The sequence below is a fragment of the Electrophorus electricus genome, chromosome 1, assembly GCF_013358815.1.
Source record: "Electrophorus electricus isolate fEleEle1 chromosome 1, fEleEle1.pri, whole genome shotgun sequence".
In the NCBI taxonomy this organism is placed as follows: Eukaryota; Metazoa; Chordata; class Actinopteri; order Gymnotiformes; family Gymnotidae; genus Electrophorus; species Electrophorus electricus.
Genome location: NC_049535.1, coordinates 34677648 through 34702936, shown reverse-complemented (window position 1 = coordinate 34702936; position 25289 = coordinate 34677648). Strand labels below are relative to the sequence as shown.

The following is a 25289-nucleotide window of genomic DNA, read 5'->3' as shown; positions in this document are numbered from 1 at the left end:
TGAGAAATGTTTTTGTCTGGGCATTATGCTGCATCACACCAGCCTAGGCAGGATTAGTCTCTCTGCCAATAGTGTTTGGTTTCTGAAAGGTTTTGCTCTATCAGGATTCCAACTCACACCAGCTCGTTCATGCTAGTAACATTTCTTCTCAAGAGGCTCATGAGTCGAGGCTGTGATTTGTAAATATAGCTTTCAACACTTCCTTAGAAATCCTTCTCCCAGCCAAGTGCTTGGTGCTGTAAAACAGTCACAGAAGCTTTCATTGATGGTTTGCTTTCCTTTGTATTGCGTCTGTCATCTTTGTAGACCTGAGCAACGTGGTCTTAAACTTCACCCAATTTTGGTCCTTCCCTTGCAATTAGGCCTAATGATTCCCACAAATAGTTTACCAACTTTATGAATTCACTTCAAATGAGTTTATCTTTGAGGCTGTAATTCCATGTTGATATTTTGTCAGTTATTTTTTTTATGGCGGGTACATTAATTGGTTTTCAATCAGTCACGACTCATCTGTGTAGCTGTCTCTGTAATTATTGCTTAGTTACCTTTACTTTAAAAGTGAAAGTGATTTTTATTCTATATAGTACAACTCAAACTTTGAATTCCTGACATTGTAATCCTCAAATAAACGTTTCTCTAAGCATAAACAGCAATTTTTTAACCAATAATCTAGGTGTTTTAAAAAACTGTATAATACATAAGTAAACAAACTACATAGAATTATTAAAAACAGCAGTAATTCAAAGTAATCTCACATTTCTGCATATCTGAGATCTCTCCTGCAGTTTAAAATTGTGTGTATCAGGATGTGCTTGCTTTTAAAAAGGATGGTTCATTTATCTCCAGAAAAGTCCTAACCTGGGAACATCCACCTTGGCTTCTTATACTGATAGACTTAAACTTAATTGGCTGACACTGGTCAATTTACAATTTACAATTTACAATACAACATCTTAGATATAAATTGACTAATTCAGAACAAGAGAGACAAAAGATTTGATATTTTGCTCAATTTATTATCTTCAAAAAAGAAACCATTTCATTTTTCAGCTGGTAATTTAAATTAACCATCATGAGACTGCAATGGAAAATAAAAACTTGAAAGTAGAGGAAATATTCACAGTGCAAAACTCACAAGCAGACGATGTGCCCTGTGCTAGATCAGCACTATACCCAGCTGCAACAGTAACAACATTTCATCATTGTCATAATCGTGTAACGATATGTTTTTTTCCGTTTCTGGGTGTTGGAGGGAGATGTGGAACCAGAGGGCGCAAACTCTCCTGCAAACTGCAGTCACATTAATGTTCACATTACTCTCTAAAGTGCCTCCTCTACGGCTGTCTTAATAGAAACCATGACCATATGAGAAGTGTTGTGGGGGGTGGGGAGAAAGCAGTATGCATAAAAAAGTAGATCAACATATTGGCCTTCATTGTTCAAAGCAGCTACTCTCAAAGTGGCAGAGACTAGCACATTATGATTATATTTCTCAACTTTTTCTTTCTACAGAAAAGTAAATAAAGACCAAAGTAATCTGAACAGTCGTCTTTACAATAACCAGAAATGCCTTTGTAAAACTCAGTATTTTTTTAAAGTTGCTGTACCATTAGGGTTTGAAAATGACTAAATTGAGTTCCATATGGCCTCAAACAGGAACCTTCTCTTTTGGTTCCTCTTTGGCCCTCTCCTCTCTTTCCTTGTCTCTCTCTTCCTTCTCCTTATCTTTACTCTTTTTAGATTTCTTTTTCTTATGCTTGTGTTTCTGTCCTTTGGGCTCTGACTCAGATTCATTACTCAAATGCTTCTTGTGTTTTTTGTGTTTCTTGTGTTTCTTGTGCTTTTTCTTTTCTTTCTTGTCCTTCTTTTCTTTCTTTCTCTTCTTGCTGTCCTGGCTTCCTGGAGAGCTGGGAGAGCTGCTGTGGGCATGGCTACCTGAGGGGCTGGCACTCTGGCTGTGGGCTGGGCTTACGCTACTGTCACGCCCCCTTTCCCTAAGTTCTGCTTTGCTGTCAGGTTCGGAGGCCTCACTTTCGCTTTCGCTGTAGTCTGGAACGAACGCTGCCTCATCCGTCTCCCTCGTGAGGTCTGAGGACAGCCGCGTCGAACGCACAGATGGGGGCTTGACTTTTGGGTGCTCTCTGTCCGGGTGAACGGCCCCTCTTTCGGTGTCAGCCCGGGGCTCTGGGGACACTGTCCTTGGCAAAACTTTGTGCCCAGTGCGCTCAGTATCTTTTATGGGACGACCGTCAGGGTGCCTGGTGCCCTGTACAGGTCGATCAATTCTGTGGTCCTCCGAAGCCCTTTTAAGCTCCGGGGCAGCCTGAGATAAAGCTCTCCGGTTCCCAGGAGGACTGTGTTCAGCCCTTTTTGACTCCTGGGAAATTGCAGGAACTCTCGCCATGTCCGTGTGCACTTCCCGCTCCTTACACCTAGAGGGCGGAGGTGGCGATTCCTTCCTCCTGAGTGGGTCTCTAGGCTTGCTGTCTCTCTGTCGGGAGTCTGAGTGCTCTCTTGCACTGCTTCGATGATCCAGTTTTCTGTCAGGGAGGCTGGTGCTGTGCTCCCGACCAGGTGGCTTCCTGGACGCAGGTGCAGAGCGATCCCCTGGCCTGTCTCTGGAGGACTGAGAGGAGGAGCTCCTCTCGCTGCCATGGTCGCTGCCTCTCTCCTGCACACGATCCCGGTCGTGATTTGCATTTGCGGCTTTCCTTTTGTCTGAGGACTCCCGATCGGAGGTGCTGCGTTCCCTTTCCCTGCCCCTGTCTCTTTCCCGCTCACCATCTTTCTCCAATTCGCTCTGCGGCAGCTCCTTGGCAGGTTTGACCTCAGCTTGACCATCTTTAGCAGCGTAGATGGGTTTCTCCACACGGGTAGACTCTTTGTCACTAGATTTCGAAGCAGCGTTATCCACAGCAGGAGCGGAGCTCACAGTAGCCAGACCGCCACTTCCAGAAGAGGTGATGGCCTTGGAATCGTCCTCCTCAGATTCGTAGTCCTCCTTCTCCCACTTGGAACGGGGCACCTGAATCAAGACAATTTCATCCTCAGCAGGCGTAGAGCTGTCATTGGTGTACTCCTCCAGGGTCTTCACCACAGTTTTCTTCAAGTCCTGTTTCTCCTCGTGCCTCTTAATAGGACTGCCACCTGTAGAACTGGTGCTGTCAAAGACAACATACTTTAGTACATCAAAACCATATACTTGAGCATTTCATTATTAATGCACAACTTAATACATAAGGTCAACACACACACACACACACACACAAAAACACTGACCACCAACTCACCTGGTGTAATCAACCAACATGGACTCTGTTCCATCTGGCGCATTCACCCTCCGCCGGGCCTTAGTCTTGGGCTTTGGGTCAAGTCTACTCTTCCCAGGAATACCAGGAATGGGCTCCTCAACTTCCACAACCCGCTCAGTGCTGGTGATCCTCTTCCCAATCTCACGGTTGAGCTTGATCTTTCTCACAGGCTCGGGCTTTATGTCCATCAGAGACGGTATCGCCGGTCTCTCTCGCTCGACAGGCTTCTCACCTTCAGCCTTAGGTTTGGGTTTCGGGGAGCCTTTGACCATTTCGACAGTTTCCACCCTTGGGGATTTATTCGGAGGAGGTTCCAGGTCCTTCGCAAATGGCTTTTCATCTTTGCGTTTCCTTTTCTCCACCTTCGTCTCACTGGCTTTGCTAACGGCTTTCTCCTCCATTTTGACCGGCTTCTCCAGCTTGGGCTTCCCATCTTTCGGTAGAGGCTTTTCTGTTTTCACCAACTCTTTGACTGGTTCCTTCTTAACTTTCAGCTCGTCTTTGACAGGCTTCTGCTCTTGGTGGTGTTTGACGGGTCTAGGCTGCATTAGCTTTCGGGGCAGCATGAGTTTCTCACATGGCTGTGGTTTGGCTGCGTCCATCTTCTGAGTCGGCTCTTCTTTGATTCTCTTAATGGCTGGTTCAGTAGAAGCCACTTTCTCTCGTGCCGTCTCCACTTCCTTTTCTTTTGCAGGCTTACAACTCTTTCCCGGCACGTCTTTCTTTTGCGTGCCACTTTCGGTTTTGCGCTTGACTTTTTCCGTTTTGCTTTTGGCCTTCTCTTTTTTCTCCTTGTCTGAAGTGCTCTTGTACGGCACTGCCGCGCTGTCCATCGGCTCATCTCTGACCGGAGTGGCATCATCGCGGCTCGAGTTCATCAGCACAGAGTCGCCCTTGCGCTCATCCTTCTTTGCCTCGTCCATGGAGTCGGAGTGGCTGAACATGTCGCCATCCTCGCCCTTCCTCTTTCTCCTGTGTTTCTTGTGCTTCAAGCCTTTGGAGTCTGCCGCTGCACTTGCACTGGGCTCCCGTTCTTTGGTGGGTTTCAGGGACTCTCTGCTCACACCCCGGGCGGCGCCTGCATTGTTCAGATGGAGGTGACCATACTTCTCTGCACACTTCTCCTGGTACGTCAACGGACGGCCTCTTGGGGGCACCCCGTGAGCCTGGGTGTGGGGCGGGTATTCGTCCCGGCGCCCCCGGTTGTAGGGGGAGTTGTCCCTGGGTCTGGGCGGAGCAAACCGCTCGGGGGAGTATGGATCTCTACCTCCTGGGCCACGACCTCTGACCTGACTGCCCTGTGGGGCGTCGTAGTTCTTGAAGTACTTTTCATACCATTCTCTGTACTCCCTTTCCCACTCGCGGTACCGTTCCCTCTCGTAGGGGTCGCTTTGATCCACCGCTCGGCCGTAGTACGCCTTTGCATCGTAAGGAGGAATCTCCCTGTACCTCCCCGGGTACTTGCGGTCTGCCTCCAGCTGCGAGCCCGGTGGGAGCTTCTTGCCGGGGCTGTGGCCCCTGTAGACAGGCGATCTGGAGCGAGAGCGGTAGATGCCGCTGCTCACCCCGGCCCCATCCCGCCCCCTGTATGAGGGAGAACGGGTGCGGGAGCGATGGTAGGGGGGCGTGCGTGATCTGGAGCGGTAGCTGCGGCTGCGCCCGCGGCCCCGGCGGGAGTACGGCGAGTAAGAGCGGGACCGTGACCGCGAGCGCGAGCGCGACCTGGAGCGAGAGCGAGTAAGAGACCGCGAGTAGGACCGCGGGGAACGGGAGCGGGAGCGGGACCTGGAATAGGAGCAGGATGAGCCGCTGTAGGAAGAACCACGGTATGGAGATTTGGACCTGAAGGAAAAGAACAGGAGGTCACGTCTACTCGTCTGAGTTTCACCTTCTCAAACTGAAGAACTGAAGAAAACACTGCTCAGAAAACAAACCTAGAATAGGATCGTCTTCTCTCCTTCTGGATCTTTCTATACTCCAGTAACTCTTTGGCAAAGTCGTTGGTAAATTCCTCAAGCTTAGACTTCTCCCTGGTAACGAATCGACAGTGGGGACTATTTATTGAAAACAGGAAGGAGATAAAACTTGACAGTTAAAACACAGCAGAGCAGGGCCTATTTCAAACAACTTTCTAGCTCATCATATTTGTAGTGCGTGTTACATTGCTAATAAGGAATATGAATAAAGAGATTGTTATGCTTCAGTGGCCAGTCATTCATTACAATTCACCAAAACTAGCCCAACGTTGAGGGAAAAATATCCAATGAACTAAGGCCTACTCACTCTTCCTTCAGTCGACGCTGCTGCCTGTAGAACTCCTCCTTGGACAGGAAGGGTGCAGATGTCATGGAGGGGATGGGGTTGGGCAGGGAGGGCTGCGTACCCGGGGGTACCCATGGAGCCGGGACGTTGGCCGGGGCCGGGGGGTACCCAGGAGGGGGTACGGTGTAAGGGGGAGGGGGTTGTTGTCCTGGGGGATACTGCAGAGGGTACTGCTGCGGCACCACCCCAGGGGGCTGTGGCATGGTGTGCTGCGGAGGAGGAAAGAGGGGGGGCACGTATACAGGCGGAGCTACAGGTGGAGGCTGGACAAGTGGAAGCTGAGCTCTTAGGGGTCTTTCACTGGGGGCCCTGCCTCTGTTTGGGGACCTGGGAGATGGTGGAAAAACAGTAGAAATCAATCGGCCGACCGCCACACTATTTCTGTGGATCAAACGGAAACGTTGAGAGAAGATGGCAGTAATACTCACGGCTCCCACGCAGGTCGGGCTGCAGCCGGTCTAGGTCCACTAGGTCTGGGTCCTTAAGTGAAAATAAAACAATATATACAAAAAATTCAGAATTTGTGCTTCACCAACTTGTTGTGGGTAGAAAGAAGTAAACTGTATATAAATGAGTCTCACCTGCTCTGGGAGTAGGGTGAGGGAGAGCGTGTGGCTGACCAATCACAGGAACATGGTACCCCTAAACGGAAACGGGACAACCACCATACAGAGTCACCCCAAAACAAAAACCAACCAACCAAAACTACAAGGCACATTAAATTGGGATCAGGTATTACACGGTGAGTTGGAGCTACATTAGAACGATTACATCTAATTACATCTACAGCAGCAACTTTAGTTCAGGATTTTCTTAAATTCTCAGTCGGAGTTGATAATCAACTGTTATGCCTGCTGCTAAACAACCTGCAACACACTTACCTCTGTAAATCATGTAACCAACATAGCACAAGCACAAATTTTGGAGTGGGCAAGCTTAATAGTGCACGTTTTTAAAATAGCTGTTTTTAAAGCAATAAGCCATTAAAAGTTGTTGTTCTCGTCATGGTAATCTCACTAACAAACGCCTTGTAGCGCATTGCTTTACTGAACTAGTGTTAGACAGCTCTGATTGTTCAACTCAACAACAAAGGTAAATAAACTTGAGGTTTGTAACATCAAACAGAGCCTATTTTCTCTAGATTGGTAACATCACTTATTTTTGCGCTGAAAGCCAACACACCATTTGGGCCAACTAGAACATCACTGTCTACAATAACAGACAACTTCAACACTTCAACAAGTGACAACCGGGGAGGTCCTAAAGTTATGACACTTTTCAGTGAAACTTCTAAACTCGTGGTTTAGTATTAGAATGTGTATGTCATATGGCACAAATGCACACGGTACCTTTGGAATAAGTGGGGTTGGCAGTGGAGCCTCTGAGGCAACTACAGCTGATGGTGCCGAGACGTCTGGCTCTCTGGACAATTCAGACATAAAAAAGCCAAATTAGTTCAACTATCTGTAACCCCCACCCGCAATGGAACTGAACACTTTTAAACCATGCATTTCAAGTCAACGCTATACCTTTTCAGCCAGCACTCAGTAAAACCACTTACTTGGGCATAGGTGGCTCTTCCTGTTTGCTGGCCTGCTGCTGGAGGGACAGTGCCACACCGTAGCTAGCAGCCGCCGGAGCACTGGTGCTCCCGGCAAGAGAGGAAGTACTGCCAGACGGGGACGCGCTGGAGCTGCTGCCAGAGGGGGGTGTGCTGGAGCCCTGGAGAGACACAGAAGGGGGCGGGGCAGCTGCCGAGAGGCTCTGGGGTGGGGTGTGGGCCGCAGCAGGCCGCGGAACGTTAGCCAAGAGCGGGTCCTGCTGCCGGGAGTTAGGGGGCCTGAGGGGCTGGGCGGGGCGTGGCGGCTGGGCGTGGCGCGGCGGGCGGGGCTGCAACGAGGCGGCGGGACTGGCAGACTGAGCGGCGGCGGCGGCGGCGGCTGCCGCCGCTTTACGCATCCGCTTGGTGTAACCGGTCTCGTTCCTGAAGTTGTTCACGGCCTGAATTTAAAAGCAGCAGATCGACGACTAAACATGAGCTGCACAGACAAGACGTGACGGCAAAAAACCTCAAGATTATACAAACTGCGTGAAGGAGATCGTGTATTAGAGCAGGTTGATGCTTTTACCTGGCGCAAGAATTTATTGGCAATCAAAGCATCAGGGGAAACTTCAGACTGATTACAAGTTGGACAGACGTGCTCCTCTGACTCCAGCAGACTCGTCCGAATACCTGCGGCGACAGGAAGCCATGAGCTCTGGAAGCCCAGCCACGCTGCCTTCAGCCGTGACTGCCCCACGAAGCGTGCACTCACAGTCATCGCAGTAGCTGTTCCCGCAGCAGGGGATGACCACGGCGTCCGTCATGAGGTCCTTACAGATCAGGCAGAGCAGTTCATCAGGCACAGGGTCATCTTCCTCCGAGGAAGAGGAGTGCTCCTGCGGCAGGAACGGGGGCTTTTCCTTCTTCCCGATTGCATAGGCCTCCCTGTACCACCAGTGCAACCGTGGGAAAGACACAATCAGCAACAACTCAGCACAAAAAACCAAAGGCTGTAGTTTCAGCACTGCGTATGGGACTTCAGAATGGACACGCAGACAGTGATGGTGCTTAGGACACGTGTCGTTGGGGGGGGGGGCTTACGCATCGATGGTGGGAATAGCGTATGTTCCAGTGTTGGTCAGCATGGCGCCTTTGATGCTCGGATCGTCCACCTCCACCATAAAGCTCCGAGGAATCCCAGTACTCTTTTTAATCCGCTGAGGGGCTTCGAAACTTTTGTCCTGCTAACACGAGTGAAGTAGAGGATTAGATTACCCCCCCCCCTGCACACACACACACACACACACTCGCCTACACACACACACACACACACACACACACACACACACAGAGTGGGGAGAATGTTTCATGCACTTTGCTTAAAGACAGAAAAGGTAATTAAAACCCAATTACCCCATTGGTGGGGCAGTTTCTAATGTAGTGCCCATTTTTCCCACATCGAAAGCAAGTGTAGTTTGGAGGAGGCGGTCCCGCAACTTTCTTTGCGTAACTAACAGAGGAAAAAACAAAACAGAGGTCCAATCAGGCGCAGCACGAGGGCACAATGAGGTGCTCCACATATGTCTGACTGAACGCAGCACTTACTTAATTGGATCATAGTCATGATTGGACTGAGACATCATTGCTCTGATCTTGTCTTCCTCCGACGCGTTTGCTTCTGCCAGGTTGGCGGTCTGCGTAACAGGCAACGTTGTCAAACACAGGTTAAGGCGGGAGAGGTACCCAGGGGCCCGAGACTCCCTGGCCACTGACGCTGTAAAGAGAGAGACAGCCGCTCTCCAGGGCTGGTGGAGGGAGCAGTGGGACAGGGAGTACCGCAAGCCTTGAGGAACAGCACCGCTGGTCGCCCAGCTACTGGCCAAGGTCTGCGCAAGCTGGTGCGATGGAGGGGAGGTCACCCGGCTCGTTCGGCTCGGGGTTTGTATGAACCCCTCACGTCAATTTAAAAGGGCAAAATAAATGTATAAAAACACATCCACAAGGGTGCTAAACTGGCATGTTGTCAGTAGGGACTAAAAATCTTCAGGCAGACAATCTTTTAAAAGCTGCCAGATGATCAAAAAATCTGTTTAGATTTATTATCTGCATGAAACATCCTTCAGCCATTCAAACAGTTTCACTACATGAACTTACATTTACCAACCTGTTTTCACTACATACCTTTACTTTGATCATTTAAAATATTAAAGGCTGGCAACAGCATTTGAATTTTAAACTTTTAAAACAAATTTGTCTGCATGCAAGATGACATCTGCATAAATGACAATCTCAGAAAAAACAACCTAAACAAAACACAAAAAAGGTGCATGATATGTTATTGCAGCCACAAAAACCATGGTGGAAAAAAAATAAATAAATCAAATAATCCTGTGTGAACAGTGTCACTAGTAAAGAGACCATGGCTCAGATTAAAGCAATCAAGTCATCTGCATTAATGATGGGGGGGGGGGGGGGGGGGGTCAAACCAAACAGACAGTGGATCTCCAAGGCTTCCCTCTTTCACACATTTCCACAATTAAGAGTGTGGGGCTGTATGTAGGGTACTCTCCATCCCCCTCCTCACTGGTAAAGGCAGAGAGTGCCCTCTTTAGAGCGTCGGGCAGACTCACGGCCAACGCCCACATGCACACCGAAATTTAGCGGCAATAAGCACAAATTTTCAGCAAAGGTGTGATGATAGGATGTCAAACATCAAGCTAAACCAGATTATTTTGACTGCCCATTAAGTGCCCGTTCATTTCAATTCATCAATTAACTGCAACAAAACAACGAATGTTTTCAAAATGTTATACAATAAATCTGTAGCTTAATTAAGATCAACAAAAAGCACACACACAAACACAAAGAAGTGTTAAGCTACAGCAAACCATGGGGCACCTTTAACTAATCAGAACGTGTGAAAGGCATGACTCATGCACAATTACCCATGGTTTGTGAAATCAAGTACATCAAAAGTGACACATCTGTGTGCGCTACGAACTGATAGGAGGAGTGTACCTTTGAAAGCTGGGCCAGAGAAATGGATGGAGAATCATCAATCTGTTTGCAAAGAAATTGGACAAGAAGGTTTACTGCAACATTAAACACTGCGGTAACCAACTGACTGACAATGAATGCTTTTAAACACAACGTCATCTAGATTCCTTTTGGCCCTTTTTAAAAACCAGACCATTCTCTTAAGACAAACTTTAGGCCTGACATTTAATCCTTAGTTCCCGTCAACATGGGGGTTCAATCGTCACTGAAGAAAGGATGTGACCAAACTAACGCTGGTGCTTCCGTCAGAACCTGCTGTAAAATGAGGACAGAACCACCTGGACGTGTCCCAGCTGGGCTACCGTCACGCACACACGTCCTGGTCCGCGTCCCCGGGGAGGTCGGGACCAGGCCCTCACAGAAGTGAACACGCAAGGCCTTATGAAGGATGATAATACATTTTAAAGGAAGGGATTTTATTGACAAAGCTTGTGGTCAGCAGTACAGAATCCAATTCTGTAATAAAACAAGTCGGACTACTTGCAAGCCGCAGAGAGAGAGAGAGAGAGAGAGAGAGAGAGAGAGAGAGAGAGGGAGAGAGAGCGCTCTTTTGGAAAAATGAGAGGAGGAGAAGACTGTGGTGTCAAAAAGCGGAAAGAAACCAGATCATAGAACATCTGCATTACAAACTGTAATACAGCCTAAAAGTTATGCCTTTTCTTAAAAGGTTAAAAAAATAAGATAACCCAGTTAATCAAAAATCATCCACAAAAATAGAAGACTAGCTTGTGTCTTCAGCAACAATCAATGGTTCGAGATTTATCTGTGGGAAATGAATCCAAGATCAGATTTTCATTAAAAAGTGTAGCAATGGCAAGATCAACAATGGCAAGATGAGAACAAAAAAATCTGATCAATTAACACGCAGAAAAATATAAAAATCAAAAGTTTAGTTAAAAAAAATAAAATCTGAGGCAAAATTAAATCCAACATTTTAAAACACCAATGAAAGTGTCATACACAGTCAATATGAACAACGATTTTACAATTACAGAAGTACAGTTCATTCCAGAAATATCAAGTCAAAGAGTATATCTTCGTCATAGCAATAGTAAACTTAAATAGCACTATATACATTATTCACAAATACTTACAGAAATATTTTACTATACGTAAGGCCATAGTGTATTTTATATTGTTTTTTTAAATGGTATAAATATTTTCCACAATGTTGGTATAAGTTTTTTTTAATCATCTCCAAAGACACGATCAAAAACATCTCTTCAGGACATTGCGTTATTCCCAGTCTCCAGAACCCACACAAGCTCCCCTGCAGCAACATCTCTGCAGACTGGACAAGTTCCCCACTCACATCAGTAAAAAACCAATAACAGCGCATTATTCGAGACAAAAGCCCCAGCATGGACCATCGTAAACTTGCACTGATCAATTGGCACAGGGTGGAAGCAGACTATCAATCCACACCCAATGATGACCGATTCACTGGCGCTTGGGAACCCGCTGGAAAGGAACGGTCATATAAAAAGCCTCCATTTACGCAGCACTAGTTACCACACCTCAGCCTCTCACGCCATCTGCGTTAACGTATGGAACTAGAGATGTCCTTCAGAAAGGCACACGATAGCCGAGAGCTCTTACTAAACACTTTGTTATGTGCAGTTATAAAATTTAAGACCCTGAATTCATTTCAAATGTTACACTTCTAAAGTACTTAGAGTATAAATAAATAAAAATTAACAAAGCCAACATGTACTAGAGGCAAAAAATGGCTCTCGCCATCGTTAAGAGACTTATTTCTATTTAACACGGGTGAAAAACCCTGCTCCACGCCAGCAAACTAAAATGCCTTGCAAGTTAAAGTCCCAATGAAGCTTAGGAAAAATGAAATATTTCTAAGCCTACACAAAAAGAAAAAGAAAAAACGTCAGGTCCATCAGTACGCAAGGTTGGCAAATAACATCCAGTGTAAAACTTTACTGTAGTCTAAAATATTACAAAAACTTCATAACTGCTGAAAACTTTGGTCTTTGTATTCTCAAAGACTGACAGTTCATGGAGTGCAAGGTTTAATTCTGACCAGAAGACACACACTACCACAAGAACAGTGTGTAAAATATTAGACCAGAGCAATATTTAACAGAACTGATCATAAACGAGCAATATGAGTATTAAACTTGTAGTCATCTAGGATGACATTTTGCATTTCTTATTCTATTTAGGATCATTAACATGGTCCTAAAGCCTTATTAAAGACCAGACAGCAAGTTTTCATGCACTGCCTGTCTGACACTAGCTCTCTCTCTCGTGCTCACACACACACACACACACACACACACACACAAACACACAGACAGGGTCCTGTTATGCACCATCTTTAAAAATTATGTAAACATGGAGAGTGAGACACTGAAGCTGTGTGATATAGGGTGTTAAAAAAATAAATAACATCTTTTTTTATTATTCAAAAAACAAAAGACAGCTTTTACAGACTGACCACTGTAAGGACAAACAGATTGAATGCCATCATGTTCAACTCACTCTAAAGACCAATATGATCATACAACAGTACATAAGAATGTACAACAATTAACCCATGTATCTCTTTTTTCAATGTGAATACAGTGCAGTGGCATGCACGTACACCTCTATACAGTTAGAATTGTGCAAAACTAAATTAAGACAATTAACACATCACACATTATCATATTCCGCTCAACAAACTTATTGCAAGATGGTTTCAAGAACACTGGAGAGCAAGAAATAGTTTGCTGCATCATTTCAAAAGGGCATGTGTGTAAATGAGACAAAATGAGGTGCTGTTACATACTGCTTTCGAAGATCCAACTGCAGGTTCAGAGCGATCACTGCAAAGAACCCAGCAAGAACCAGCGGTTACTCAAAGCTACCATGTGCACTGTTACCATGGGCACCGTTAACCTTAGGTTTACCTTTGCATGCTTTGAACATCTTTTTTAAGATCACTAATGTCACAAGAAAAATATAAGGCTCAGTTCATACATTATAATACTTATAGTCCTGGAACAAGTTTTACTATGGGCAATTCGACAATAAAACGTGGTCACTTACATAACAAATGTTTTGGTAGTAGATGCCTTTACTCCACCAATTGGAATTCGTCTAATGATGACAGACGAATTTTTGGGGATGAGGGCTCCATCATCTGTGTATTCTGAAAAGACGCATGAAGAACACAGAAGTATGAAGAGCGATGTATCTTAACCGCAACTCACGCCGTTACATGCCAGCCACTCCCCCACTGGGCCAATCCCATCTGACCTGAACCCATTCCCATCTCGAAGCGCCCCCTACTGTCTGGTGGACTGCACTCATAAGGATTATGCAGGCGGACCCACACTACGATCCCCAGTCCGAGTCCTTCGAACTATAGTAATCACCCGTAACAAAGTATTTAGGCCAGCAGCCATTAGTACCGGATTGAAGCGAACAGCAAGTTTTCTATCGCTTCTTTACTCGAAAAGCATGTACAAGCTGTCACATGAGAATAGTCGTTAGCTATTAGCTCGCTGTATGGAAATGCGTCAATAAACTAACGAAAAGGAAGCGCAGACCAGACTTCACGACGTGAGAGTCCACATGCTGTTTAGCTAGAGCAGAACTGGTGATCTAGCCAGTTAGCTAGCTAGGTTAGCTATTTATGTGCAAAAGAAACATACAGGATCAAATACATGCAAATATTCGTTATTACCTTCTTTAGTTTGGGCATTTGTGATCTGCAAGTCGCAATCGGCGGCCTTCAGCTTCTCTCTGCCCATGATCTGCCGTTTCAGATCACTCAGCGTGATATGAAGTCCGTCGAAGGTGACCGTATCGTAGTTGAGTTTGGAGGAAAACTTATAATGAACACAAGACATGTTTACACAATTCTTCCAGCTAGATTAAAAATCAACACAATCAAAACCAAGTACAATTCGCAGTGCTGGTTAAAGAAATGTTCCCTTTGTCAAACCAACAAAGAAGTTGGCTGGCCAGCCTCTAATGTGCGACAACCCATTCAACCCCATTTAAGTCATCACAGGCACCATCGCTTACTAGCTCAGCTAGCTAATAAATCAGTCAGCGAAACCGGACGCCAGGCGCTTAGATCCAGTCGAAACGCGCAGAGATGATCGAATTGCGAAACACTAATATTAGTCCGCAACAACCGAAACTATATCAACATTCAAGGTTTTCCTCCGGGTCGAGTCGAGTGTCCACGAAAACTATTACAGTTCGTGTTTGCTCCGTGGTTCTACCAAGTCCCAACGTGCGATATGGATTAGCCCGAGGCTGGGGTGACGGTACCGTCCGGATTAGCCCGGGGCTGAGTCCAATACAGTCCAAAAGATTCAAAAACGCAGTCCTGGCGAACAAGAACCCTGATGTCCACTCCAAATGTTCTCCAAATGTCCGATGAGTGGAATCCAAACGCAGAACGAGCGCGAAAATGAACCTACTTTAGATATTCAGCGTTAGCTAGTGAAGCAGGAAGGCCTGACCACCAAACGGCCTAAAATGGCCTCCGATACCAAAACAAAAGACCAGAGGACTCAAACACAAACAAAAAAAACAACGTAAGTACAATATCTCAGCTCCAGATCAGCTAATATGGTAATCAAACCGATTGTGCATCAGTATTGATCACCAAAAAGCAAATTCAGCGAAGCTGTCTAAACGATAGCACAACGTTAACTAGCTAGCTAGCACATTCAAAATGCCCTTTGCGGCACGGGGTTTCCACAGAAAACGCAGGGGCTGCGTCGCGTGCGTCTGTATAACCACGTGATCACGACGACGCGACGCAACGTTTTAGTTTGTTTTTGTCTTTTGAGTGTAGGAGGTTGTTGGCTCACGGCGGTCGTCATTTGTGGTATACGAATTGACCTAAAATAATCCTCACAAATTGTATGCAACCTATGCTACTGACCAAACCAACAAATACTGTTACTCTGACAAATTTGCTCCGCACATAAATAATGTTTCCTATTCTGTTATTCTTTCATATTCTTATACAATATAGGGCCTTTAAAAATATTATTCATGTTCATTCGCCTTTTTCACTTTTACCCTATTAACAGCTACCACGGTGTTATTAGCACTAGATGGCAGCATATAGTTGTTAATCTTGCCTCACCACCCTGCGATGTTGCACTTAGTGAGGAAATCAGCAAAAGTGGTTTCATTGATGGCCAAACCTTCACAAAACTGGAAAAAGGGGATTCTGGTATTGTTAGGACATTTTTGTGTCTTTATATTTTCTTTATGAACACACATGTCTGTGTGGAGCTGAAGGAAATGGCTAAGGAGAACACATATGTCCCATTCACCCCAGTGATTTATGCCACACACATATCACTTGGTCCATGGCTGTACTCGCCATGGGGCAAACCTGTATTTTCCCAAATATCAGTGAAGCAGTGAAGAGTGGATTTTCAGCTAGTTGGTATCCAATCTTCTGGAAGATGAATCACAAGTAAGACTTTTGGAATTTCACATGAGTTTCCAGGGACCACTCTTTCCATCGATTTGGTTCCACATTCAACATAGGTTTAACCTCATATTGTCTGTGGTGCATACTGGTAAACAGTGAAGCTTTTTTTCTGATCCCCTGTCAAGTGGGTGCCAGCTGCTTAAAGTTTTAAATGTTCAGATCTCCACCTTCCCATCTAGTGGTCGTATGACTCAGAGAATCTGGAAACATGAAGGTCATGTGACTCAACTATCACAGTTTCACAGGTTAAAACTATGAGTGATCCCCCTCTCGCTCTCTCCAGATTGCTCCAGGATGATAGCGGCTCTTTGCTGCAGACCATATATATTTCATCTTGCTACTATATGCTCAGAGAGAAAGCCTGAATATCCCTTAATCCCAAACCAATGCCTGCAGTAGACTGTGTGGGTGTGGTTTAAGTGCACCTGTAAAGCTCATAAACATAAAACTACATATACAAATGACAGTCATATGTAAGAATACCCTTATTCTAAACGTATATCTTTAAAATACATTTATTCACCACTTCTTAGACATCAATAATGTGACAGATTCAGTGTTACGTTTCTTTACTTTCAGAAATCTTCGCATAGAGTATTTCAGCTGACTTCACTTTAGCTGACACACACCTGCAAATGCTTTTCCAGTAGAACTGTTTTTTTGTGTGTGGCTCTGAAGGGAGACGAGGGGTGTGCATGTTCCAGACACTGCCTCCAAAGCTTCAACAAAGGCCTTCCAGGGAGGCCCAGGGGATCACCTTGAGCAGGTGAGTGTATTTGCACAGTATGGGGAGGGTGGGGTGTGGATGTACTGCTGCTGGTGGTTGGGTGTTACATAACACATTGGGATTTGATGACTGTAATTATTCTTGAGTACTTTATTTATATTTTTTGCCCCTCATAATGTCATTTCACATTTATGCTCAGCGGACGTGGCCAAATGCATCTATCCGAGATGTAAAGAGTGAAAGAAAGAGAGAGGGGGAACTGCAGGTGTTTCCAGAGATAAATCCCAAAGTTCCCTCCTGTTGTGTGTCAGCCTCGGCTGTCTGGGAGGCAATTCAAATCAGCAAGATCACTGCATGTTTGGAGAGGAAGGACGCGCTGGCATTAGTGGAGGGAAGAAAGGGGCAAAATCACCAGCCATTGTGTCCTTAGTGAACCACCTACCCACCAGCACATCAGGTACTGCTTCAGGCCCAGGAGGCTCAGCTCGTAATGCAGCATATGCTGGTGGAGAGATGCGCATGTGAGGCCAATCAAACACACACACACAGATCATCGTTATTGCGTAAGTCCCCCCCTTCCGTCGGGGGTTCACAACAGAATTTCACCCTGTGCTTGTAGCTACTGCATGTTTGATTTGTATAGGCTGTATGGAAAACTTTTACAGCCAAGATGAGTGTATGAGAGGAGTTCTTTGGCTGAGAGAGAGAGAGAGAGAGAGAGAGAGAGAGGGAGGGGGTTTTTGGGTTCTTTGAGAGAGCGGGAGTTTATGGGTTCTTTGGCTGAAAGAGCAAAGGTTTTTGGATTCTTTGGCTGAGAGAGAGGGAGTTTATGGATTCTTTGGCTGAGAGAGAGGGAGTTTATGGGTTCTTTGGCTGAGAGAACGAGAGGGAGTTTATGGGTTCTTTGGCTGAGAGAGAGAGAGTTTATGGTTTCTTTGGCTGAGAGAGTGAGTTTATGGGTTGTTTGGCTGAGAGAGGGAGGGAGTTTATGGGTTGTTTGGCTGAGAGAGAGAAAGAGTTTATGGGTTGTTTGGCTGAGAGAGAGGGAGTTTATGGGTTCTTTGGCTGAGAGAGAGAGGGAGTTTATGGGTTCTTTGGCTGAGAGAGAGAGGGATTTTATGGGTTCTTTGGCTGAGAGAGAGGGAGTTTATGGGTTCTTTGGCTGAGAGAGAGAGGGAGTTTATGGGTTCTTTGGCTGAGAGAGGGAGGGAGTTTATGGGTTCTTTGGCTGAGAGAGGGAGTTTGGGTTCTTTGGCTGAGAGAGAGAGTTTATGGGTTCTTTGGCTGAGAGAGAGAGAGTTTATGATTTCTTTGGCTGAGAGAGAGAGTTTATGGGTTCTTTGGCTGAGAGAGAGAGAGAGTTTATGGGTTCTTTGGCTGAGAGAGAGAGAGTTTATTGGTTCTTTGGCTGAGAGAGAGAGAGAGAGTTTATGGGTTCTTTGGCTGAGAGAGAGAGAGTTTATGGGTTCTTTGGCTGAGAGAGAGAGAGAGTTTATGGGTTCTTTGGCTGAGAGAGAGAGGGAGTTTATGGGTTCTTTGGCTGAGAGAGAGAGGGAGTTTATGGGTTCTTTGGCTGAGAGAGAGAGAGGGAGTTTATGGGTTCTTTGGCTGAGAGAGAGAGGGAGTTTATAGGTTCTTTGGCTGAGAGAGAGAGGGAGTTTATGGGTTCTTTGGCTGTCTCGCACTCCCCCACTTGGCAATGACAGCTGGCTGCTGGGAGGTGTCTGGGGACTCCTGGGTAAAGCTCCCTGCGGCCTGCCGCCGAATCCCACAGGCTCCCTCTCTACTGCTGAGGGAGCTTCACTCATACTCTTCTCCACACGCTCATCCCCATTTCAGAAATGGAAAATTATCCTCGCAAGATTTCATAAGGGAGTCTTTTTCTGGGACGATCTCTTACGGTAATGCAGGGACATGCAGCTGCTAGCTTCAGTCATACATGCTTGAGGGATTCAGAACATTGGGGTGAACCCTGGAGCATACAAAGACATTTATTTGAGAACTGTTTAATGTCATATTCTTCAGTGCCTATACAAGCTGTCGTGCTGTGCAAAACTAAAAGGATATATTTCCCTTCCGCAAATATATACGGATGACAAACTGTGGGTAGAAGAGAAGTGATGGGGCTCATATATCTGCACAGATAGCTGAGTGCGAGGGGGTCTGTGCATTTGTGCTGACATCTGATAAGTGCGTGAGGTGGTGCGCCGATTCACAGCATGAGTGGAGCAAGAGTTGGCGGCTGATGTAAAGCTGTGCTGTGAATCATGCATGTCAGTGGAAGCCTCCCCAGGGACTGGGTGGCACAGCCTTATTGGGGGTGGGTTGCACTGAGCATGCTCAGGTTGAGGTAGGATAGCAGGGTAATTGGTAGTGACAGCCTTTTCAGAGAACATCAGCCGTGAGGGGCTCATCCTGCTTTATGACCTCAGCTACACAAACATTTAGACCACACTTATTTTCCCTCCAAAAGGCGCTTAAACCTTGTAGAAAACCTCTGTGGAATAATTATAAGATTGCTTTGTAAAGAAGACAAAAAGAGATAGCCTGGATAATTCCGAATTAAATATTAAATAAAGGTGGATCTTGAACATTCATGGTGTCCAGTCTTGAAGAACGGCCATTTCATGCAGATAGACAGACTAGGGTATGGGTGTGTGAGGATAAGCAGTACCCTTCCATAACATAGACCTGTTTTGTGTACGCAGCTCTGATCAGATATATAATATTCATCAGCCTGGATTTGTCTGACGTCGAGAGTTATTAGATTGGGGAGGTCACAAAGTGGTTTGTATTCATCATTATTTGTAAGTAATGATACTGCTGTTCTGGATTCATCCAAACAAATAAATGCAGTTTGTTGTTTTGTTATGTGATATATGACCCTTTCTGTGAAGGATTTGACAGAATTTCCTCAAATTCTTCAGAAATGTAAAATCAGAGTGCAGTATCTGAAAAGATGCTAATTGGGATATCAAAGTAAGCGTGCTGTCCCCTGGTGTTTGACAGAGAGCCAGCCAGATGTTACATCTGTGTTTCTGGGTTTTTTTCTGCAGGAGGGACCTTCACTTGTTTGTGCAACCTGGTAAGTCTTGTTAAGTGGCATCATGGATTGCAGTTGAAAACTGCGCACGCACGTGTGTGCCATTGTCCCAATCATTTGCCCGTCAATTATTACTTTACACACACGCACACACACACCCCTGAGAGTTGTGTACCAACCATTGGTCTGAAGGGTCCAGGTATACCCGTTATTCATGGCATGTAGACAGCTTGTGTAAGACCATATGGACAAAGCAAATTCTAACCCCACCCACCTTGACTTGTTGTACATAATACAAAATGAAGTAGTCTAATTTTGAATTCACCCCCCACCCCCGGCTGATTAAATGATTCATGTAACTGGTTGGCCACTTTGTCATCATACCTGACTCCTAGTTAAAGGGAAGGTGGAAAATATGTAGGACCTGCACCTTGAAGGCTGTGATTTGATTACCTCTGAATTAGACTGTCTACTTACCTAGACTCAGTGCCAACTTTAATAGGAACTCCAACCTCACAGTGCATTTTGTAGGTATACAGTTATAGATTGTAGACCACCTATTGGTTTGCACAGCTCGTCGGTCATCCTCTATCCAGCGTCTCACCTCTGACTGGCGTGGACATTAGTGTGGACATGGTAGCAGCGTGGTAGAGAGCTCTACGCTGGTAGTTTATCAGGTACAGCAGTGATGCTGTGCTTTTTCCACATGGCAGTATCACAGCTGGAATGAGCATGGTCCACCATCCAAAAAACAGCCCAACAGCAGTAGCTAGGATCAAGGGCAAGATGGAAACAGACAAGAATAATAATAATAATAATAAATAAATAAATAAATACATTTTTTATAGCACCCTTAAAAACAAGTTTTACAAATGGCTTTTCATGACAGAGATAAAATTCAAATTCTAAAAAAAATAGAATGAGAAAATCAAATTAGAGGATTACATTAATATAAGAACCATAACAAAGGCTAAAAGTTCTTTACAGTAATATATATATATATATATATATATATATATATAAAGAACAGAAGTCTTAACTAAATTCAATATTAAATTAATGTATTTTGAGAGGTTTTTGAGTGTACTTAGGCTGTCTCTTGATCCGGAAGAGAATTCCAGATCTTCAAGCCATAGCAACTAAACTAAGCAGATTCCCTGGTCTTCAGTGAGATTTGTGGCATGACTGGTAGATTCTCATTAGAAGGCCATACAAGGCAAGGAGTATTTCTAACAAACGAATCACTAAAGGGTGGGTGTGTGTGTGTGTGTGTGTGCGCGTGCGTGCGTGCGTGTCACAAATTTGAGAGTTGCCATAACATGATGCTTCCTTCTATTATGAGTAAAGATTCACATGTTCTGATTTTCCTGCAGGTTATTAATGCTACTTCTGGGTAGTCCAGAGAATCGAGTGTTGCATTGATCCAGCTCTAACAAATGCCTGCCACACACATGTATTAGATGGGCCGTACATTAACTGTGCACACAGCCTTTGTAATAAAGTGCCATTTCTCATAACCTGGCTGGTGACCATATATAGCATATGTATTGTATAATGGAGCAAAAGTAGTTTAAGGTTCCTCCCTTATGAGGCTGCACTTTAAATGATGATGGATAAGTGCAGGTGATGAAGGTTACTGACCCCACTTTGAAGTTCATTACAGATCACAGCAAAGCACAGTAATTACTAGACTGCACTGTTTCTAATGACAGTAAAACTCACCTCCCATTACCTCCCAGTCAGAAGGCTTGTGGAAGTCTTTATGGGCTATAATGTGCGTAAGTGTAGGATCAGCTCTCCGTTTACCCACCCAACCACAGATAAGGGAGATTTAACGGCCAGTCTCCTGTCCTCGCTGCAGATGGCTGGTGCTCCGTGAGACCATAGCTAACCCAGCTCAATCACTTTTATCTTTAACAGGGGCCATTAAGACGAAGACCAATTTCACCCTGATTAAACACTCGTGCTCTAAATTAACTTCGAGGAATACAGGCATACAGTGCTGGGACACATATCCAGAGCCTCTCTGAAAACAAAACAGAACTTTTCCTTACAGTCTTGACAAAATGTATTCGAAATACAAAAATTACCCCCACTGTTGATAGTCAATGGCATCTAACCAAAACGTAGATTTTAGAGAACAAGGTAACTAATGTGCATTCAAAAGCGTTGCACATAACTTAGTATTGATTCAGTATGTGGGGGAATGTCGTGCATGGCGGGTGTAGTCGTTAATAAGATACACGCCCTGGTGTACCTGCAGTGCTGTGTTTCGTAATCCGTCCATTCGGCGTTATCCACCAGCACTGAGCTAACTTCCTGCAACGAGTGCACGGGGTACAGACCTTTTACCTGTGTTTCTGGGCGCGAGAAAGAAGACGCATGTTTTGTCCTCCATCATGAGCGGGTTTCTGCTTTCTTTTGCATAGAAAATGACGTCGTGGTTGTTTACTTCATGCGCGCGAGCTCCGCTGCTCGCTTGTCTGTCTGTTAAATACCGAGCCAGCGGCTCGAGAGCCGTTTATCTGTTTACGCCGCCTGACTCTACCGTTTATCTCGCAATTGGAGCCGAGCGTGAGTGCAAGTTCTGCTCGGTGTGAGTAGCTTCTGGGAATGTTTCTCTCAGGCTGGTGGAGGCCTCGTTAACGCGGATTTCGCGCTGAACCTTCTCTCGCGCGACTGGGTGAAGACCAATAAGTACGTTTTAAATACTCCAAATGGGGAAATCAGAAACGTGGAACTCGGTAAAGGGGAGAGAGAAGAGGGTATAACACTTCTCATAACCAGCTGACATGTTCAAACCCACCTGCAGAGGTTCTCCCTGCTCGGAGAGACATGGAAACTTGAATTCTTCCAACTGTAGCAACCTCCTCTGGCTCCGCCACCGTCTCAGTCGGGTGACCGCAGGCCGTTTGTGGCTAACCGGAGCCCTGGGGTGTGTGAAATAGACGCGGAGCAGGGGTGCCATATGGCGCTCTCTGCTCTCACGCTAATACGCCTGGACCTGGCAGGAAGATAAGGCGGGCTGATCGGCCAGAGGAGGCTCATTTAAAAACGTCGACACAGCAGCACAGATTAAGATCTGACAGTGCTGGAGGAAGCCTGCAGCGTCTCGCTGGTGCGAACCGACGTTGTCTCTCGTTGGCGATAAAAGGGTCAGGCATTTATTGTGCTCGAGACTTTACGGTAGCCGAATTTTGGGCAGACTGTGAAAATCATTATTAAATGTCAGTGCGATCATTTAATAGATTTCTGTTGGATGTTTTAGGACCCTGTTTTGTTGCCGATGTTACAGCGAGATATTAGAAATTGTTTTATATATACAGCAGCCTGGGACCCTGACTGATGAGCTAAAACTATTTTCTGTTTTTAAAAAGCACAACACGAGTATTAGTTTCACGATGTATGCTTTTAAAACAGACGTTACATTCACCAGATATTTTTAGACGCCAAGCACCTCTTGGACCTGGACTGTAACTCACTCACTCACGCTTAGCAAGCAGTATATTCTCCACTAGGTGGTGCTATGTCACAGTGGTGTTTCACATTAGGTTAATTGCTACTACACAAGTACTAAAAATGGGCAATGCTATGTCTTATATGTTGTCACCCAAGTCCAGGTCCAGACTAATCTGCCTCATTGTTTTAGATCCAGTGTCTGGACAACAGACAGCAGAGCCCAGACTTGTCCACTCTGCTTCCTGACTGAAGGGAAGTCCCACAGCAGCAGTGACAATCACAGTCTAAAAAAAGACAATACTGTGAGGGTGAGGCTGAGTGTGTTTAGCCCCATGCTAAAGAGCAGTCAGGATGTTCTGCAGGTGATGATTTACCCTCTGCATCTTCAAAGCCCGTTTGGAAAGCAGACAACCGAAATTCCCTTTCCACCGTAGAAATGAGGTTTCCATAAATCCCCTTGTTTTAATTTTCCTCCATCACTCTCACAGGTTCTTAACAGACATTCTCAGAGAGCAAAACGCTACGTTTTTTTCCCGACAGCGCGAAATAATGGCTTTTGTCTTGCACAGCCTCCTCCCTCGTGATGGACGTTAGAAATTGGATGGTGTTGTTTTGAGGAGGAAAGGCTGTAGGGTGGAGGGAGGTAACTGGAAAACATGACCTTTCTGTGATTGTTATCCGGCTTCTGCTGAATGGGAGAGAGCCAGTGCTGCTCTATGAGGAATAGCAATGCTTTTGTTAGTAATCTCTGCACGATCACCCTGTCTTCCTCTGGCCAGGATCTCCAAAATACACTCAGTCAATACCACCTGCATAGCTGACCTCATGCACCCCCTGAGGGGACCACCACATGACCACAGAAAGCCACCATCACTTCCTGCTGAGTGCCCACCCACCGGGGCTGACTCCTCCCTGCTGGGCTGAGGCAGACACATGCCCCAGAGAAGCTGGTGTCAGGGTACTCCCCTTCACTGGCAATAGAGTCCCCATCCATGCCCACATTAAAGCAGCTATCCGTCTCCAGCGGCCTGATGTCTGAGGTGCAGCATCCGGGTGCAGCACCTGTGCGCGGGGGTTTAGTAGACTGCACACGGGATCATAGACTGCGCAGGGGTAGGCTGTGAGTAGGAGTTCAGTAGACCTTGTGCAGGGGTTCAGTAGACTGCGTGCAGGGGAGTATTTAAAGGAGCATATCAGACCTTCGAGCCCTCAGACAGGCAGCCTGCACTCACTCCCGTTTGCTGGATCAAAGCTGGCTGCACTGCTGAACACAAAGACATGGAGTATGAAGCTTTCCGAGCACAAGCAGGTCTCCTATTGATCTGAAAGCTCAAGCTGCTGCTAAGATGGGCGCTCAGGCTCACTAAAGTCCTTGCCATTCTGGGGAGCCTGATGACCTGCCCGAGTTTCACTCACTCATCCTTCTCGTCAGAAGCTGTTACACAAAGTGAATGAGATGATGGTCTTACCTGTGCTCTGTCCTCTGCGTGGATGCATGTGGCAAATCCACAGAAACCCCACAACACTCGCAAGAGCACTTTTAAATTATTTACTTGACCCTCCAGTGATGAATAGCTTTTTCAAGAAGGTACTTCAATTGTTTTCACAGTGTTGGCTGTCAGGTTAATGATGATGAAAAGCTGTACTTAAAAATCCTTAGTACTGTCAACTGGGAAATTCAATTTCAGAATAAAAGCAAATGTCTTAAGCCTTAGGTGAAGGGGCCTTTGTGTGGGTGTTTTTTTTACCGAGATCAGAGATGTTTATGCTAAAGCTGAGTAATGTATTACTCTCAGTTCAAGGATGGCATTCTTTATATGCTATGTAAATATGTTTTCTGAAACTCAGTTTACTTGAATGTTTTGTGGACAACGGCTTAAGTCATGAGTAATTTAATTAAAAACCTCTGGTAATTACAGCACACACAAATAATTACAAATACTCAAATAATTCAAATTAGAGTATCGCGGGTGAGTCAAGCTAGTCATTTCCCATATAGCATGAGTAAACAGTTTAGATGTACAGCATGGGAAAAGAATTTAACTCACATGCTGAAAATGAAGTACAGACAAAGAGGTCCTCTTTTGTCATTTTTCAAAACTGACTTTATTTTCTAACTTTTAAATATTTCTCTGGCTATAATTACCTTAATTATTTCTAAACAACTATGGAATTTAAAAGGTGTGCTTTTCTACAGCATGTTTGAAGCCTTTGTTAAGAGGTTACATGCACAACGCTGCCTGCAGGCCATCTTGGAGACCAGCCAGGTCTGGCGACAGAGGGTGGGTCATCGCTCAACAGTAACAGTCCCGACAGAGCAGAGTTGGAGGTATGGCTGGGATTGGAGGAAAGAGGAA

The 25289-nt window shown here is 45.5% G+C and overlaps 1 protein-coding gene and 2 long non-coding RNA genes across 4 annotated transcripts; 1 reads left to right on the top strand and 2 right to left on the bottom strand.

Moving 5' to 3' along the window:
- Positions 1–995: 995 nt before the first annotated feature.
- Positions 996–14954, bottom strand: rbbp6 (retinoblastoma binding protein 6). Of its 2 annotated transcripts, none has more exons than XM_035533978.1 (17): positions 13922–14954; positions 13282–13384; positions 13022–13058; positions 10195–10236; positions 8782–8870; positions 8590–8686; positions 8278–8420; positions 7949–8121; positions 7763–7866; positions 7195–7634; positions 6983–7055; positions 6215–6275; positions 6062–6113; positions 5595–5960; positions 5246–5365; positions 3291–5153; positions 996–3161 (listed from the first exon to the last, which is right to left on the bottom strand). In XM_035533978.1, the coding sequence occupies exons 1-17, from the start codon at positions 14085–14087 to the stop codon at positions 1649–1651; spliced, it is 5442 nt and encodes a 1813-aa protein (XP_035389871.1). In that variant the 5' UTR covers positions 14088–14954; the 3' UTR covers positions 996–1648. The 2 variants fall into 2 exon arrangements, with proteins under 2 accessions (XP_035389871.1, XP_035389912.1); XM_035534019.1 differs by having other exon boundaries at positions 5246–5341.
- Positions 14955–16387: 1433 nt separating this feature from the next.
- LOC113590757 lies at positions 16388–20968 on the top strand. The gene is made up of 3 exons (XR_003412124.2): positions 16388–16469; positions 19487–19515; positions 20847–20968. It is a non-coding gene; the product is annotated as an uncharacterized LOC113590757 (long non-coding RNA).
- On the bottom strand, positions 16631–24391 carry LOC113590759. Its single transcript, XR_003412125.2, has 3 exons — positions 22280–24391; positions 20078–20242; positions 16631–16932 (listed from the first exon to the last, which is right to left on the bottom strand). It is a non-coding gene; the product is annotated as an uncharacterized LOC113590759 (long non-coding RNA).
- Positions 24392–25289: the final 898 nt, after the last annotated feature.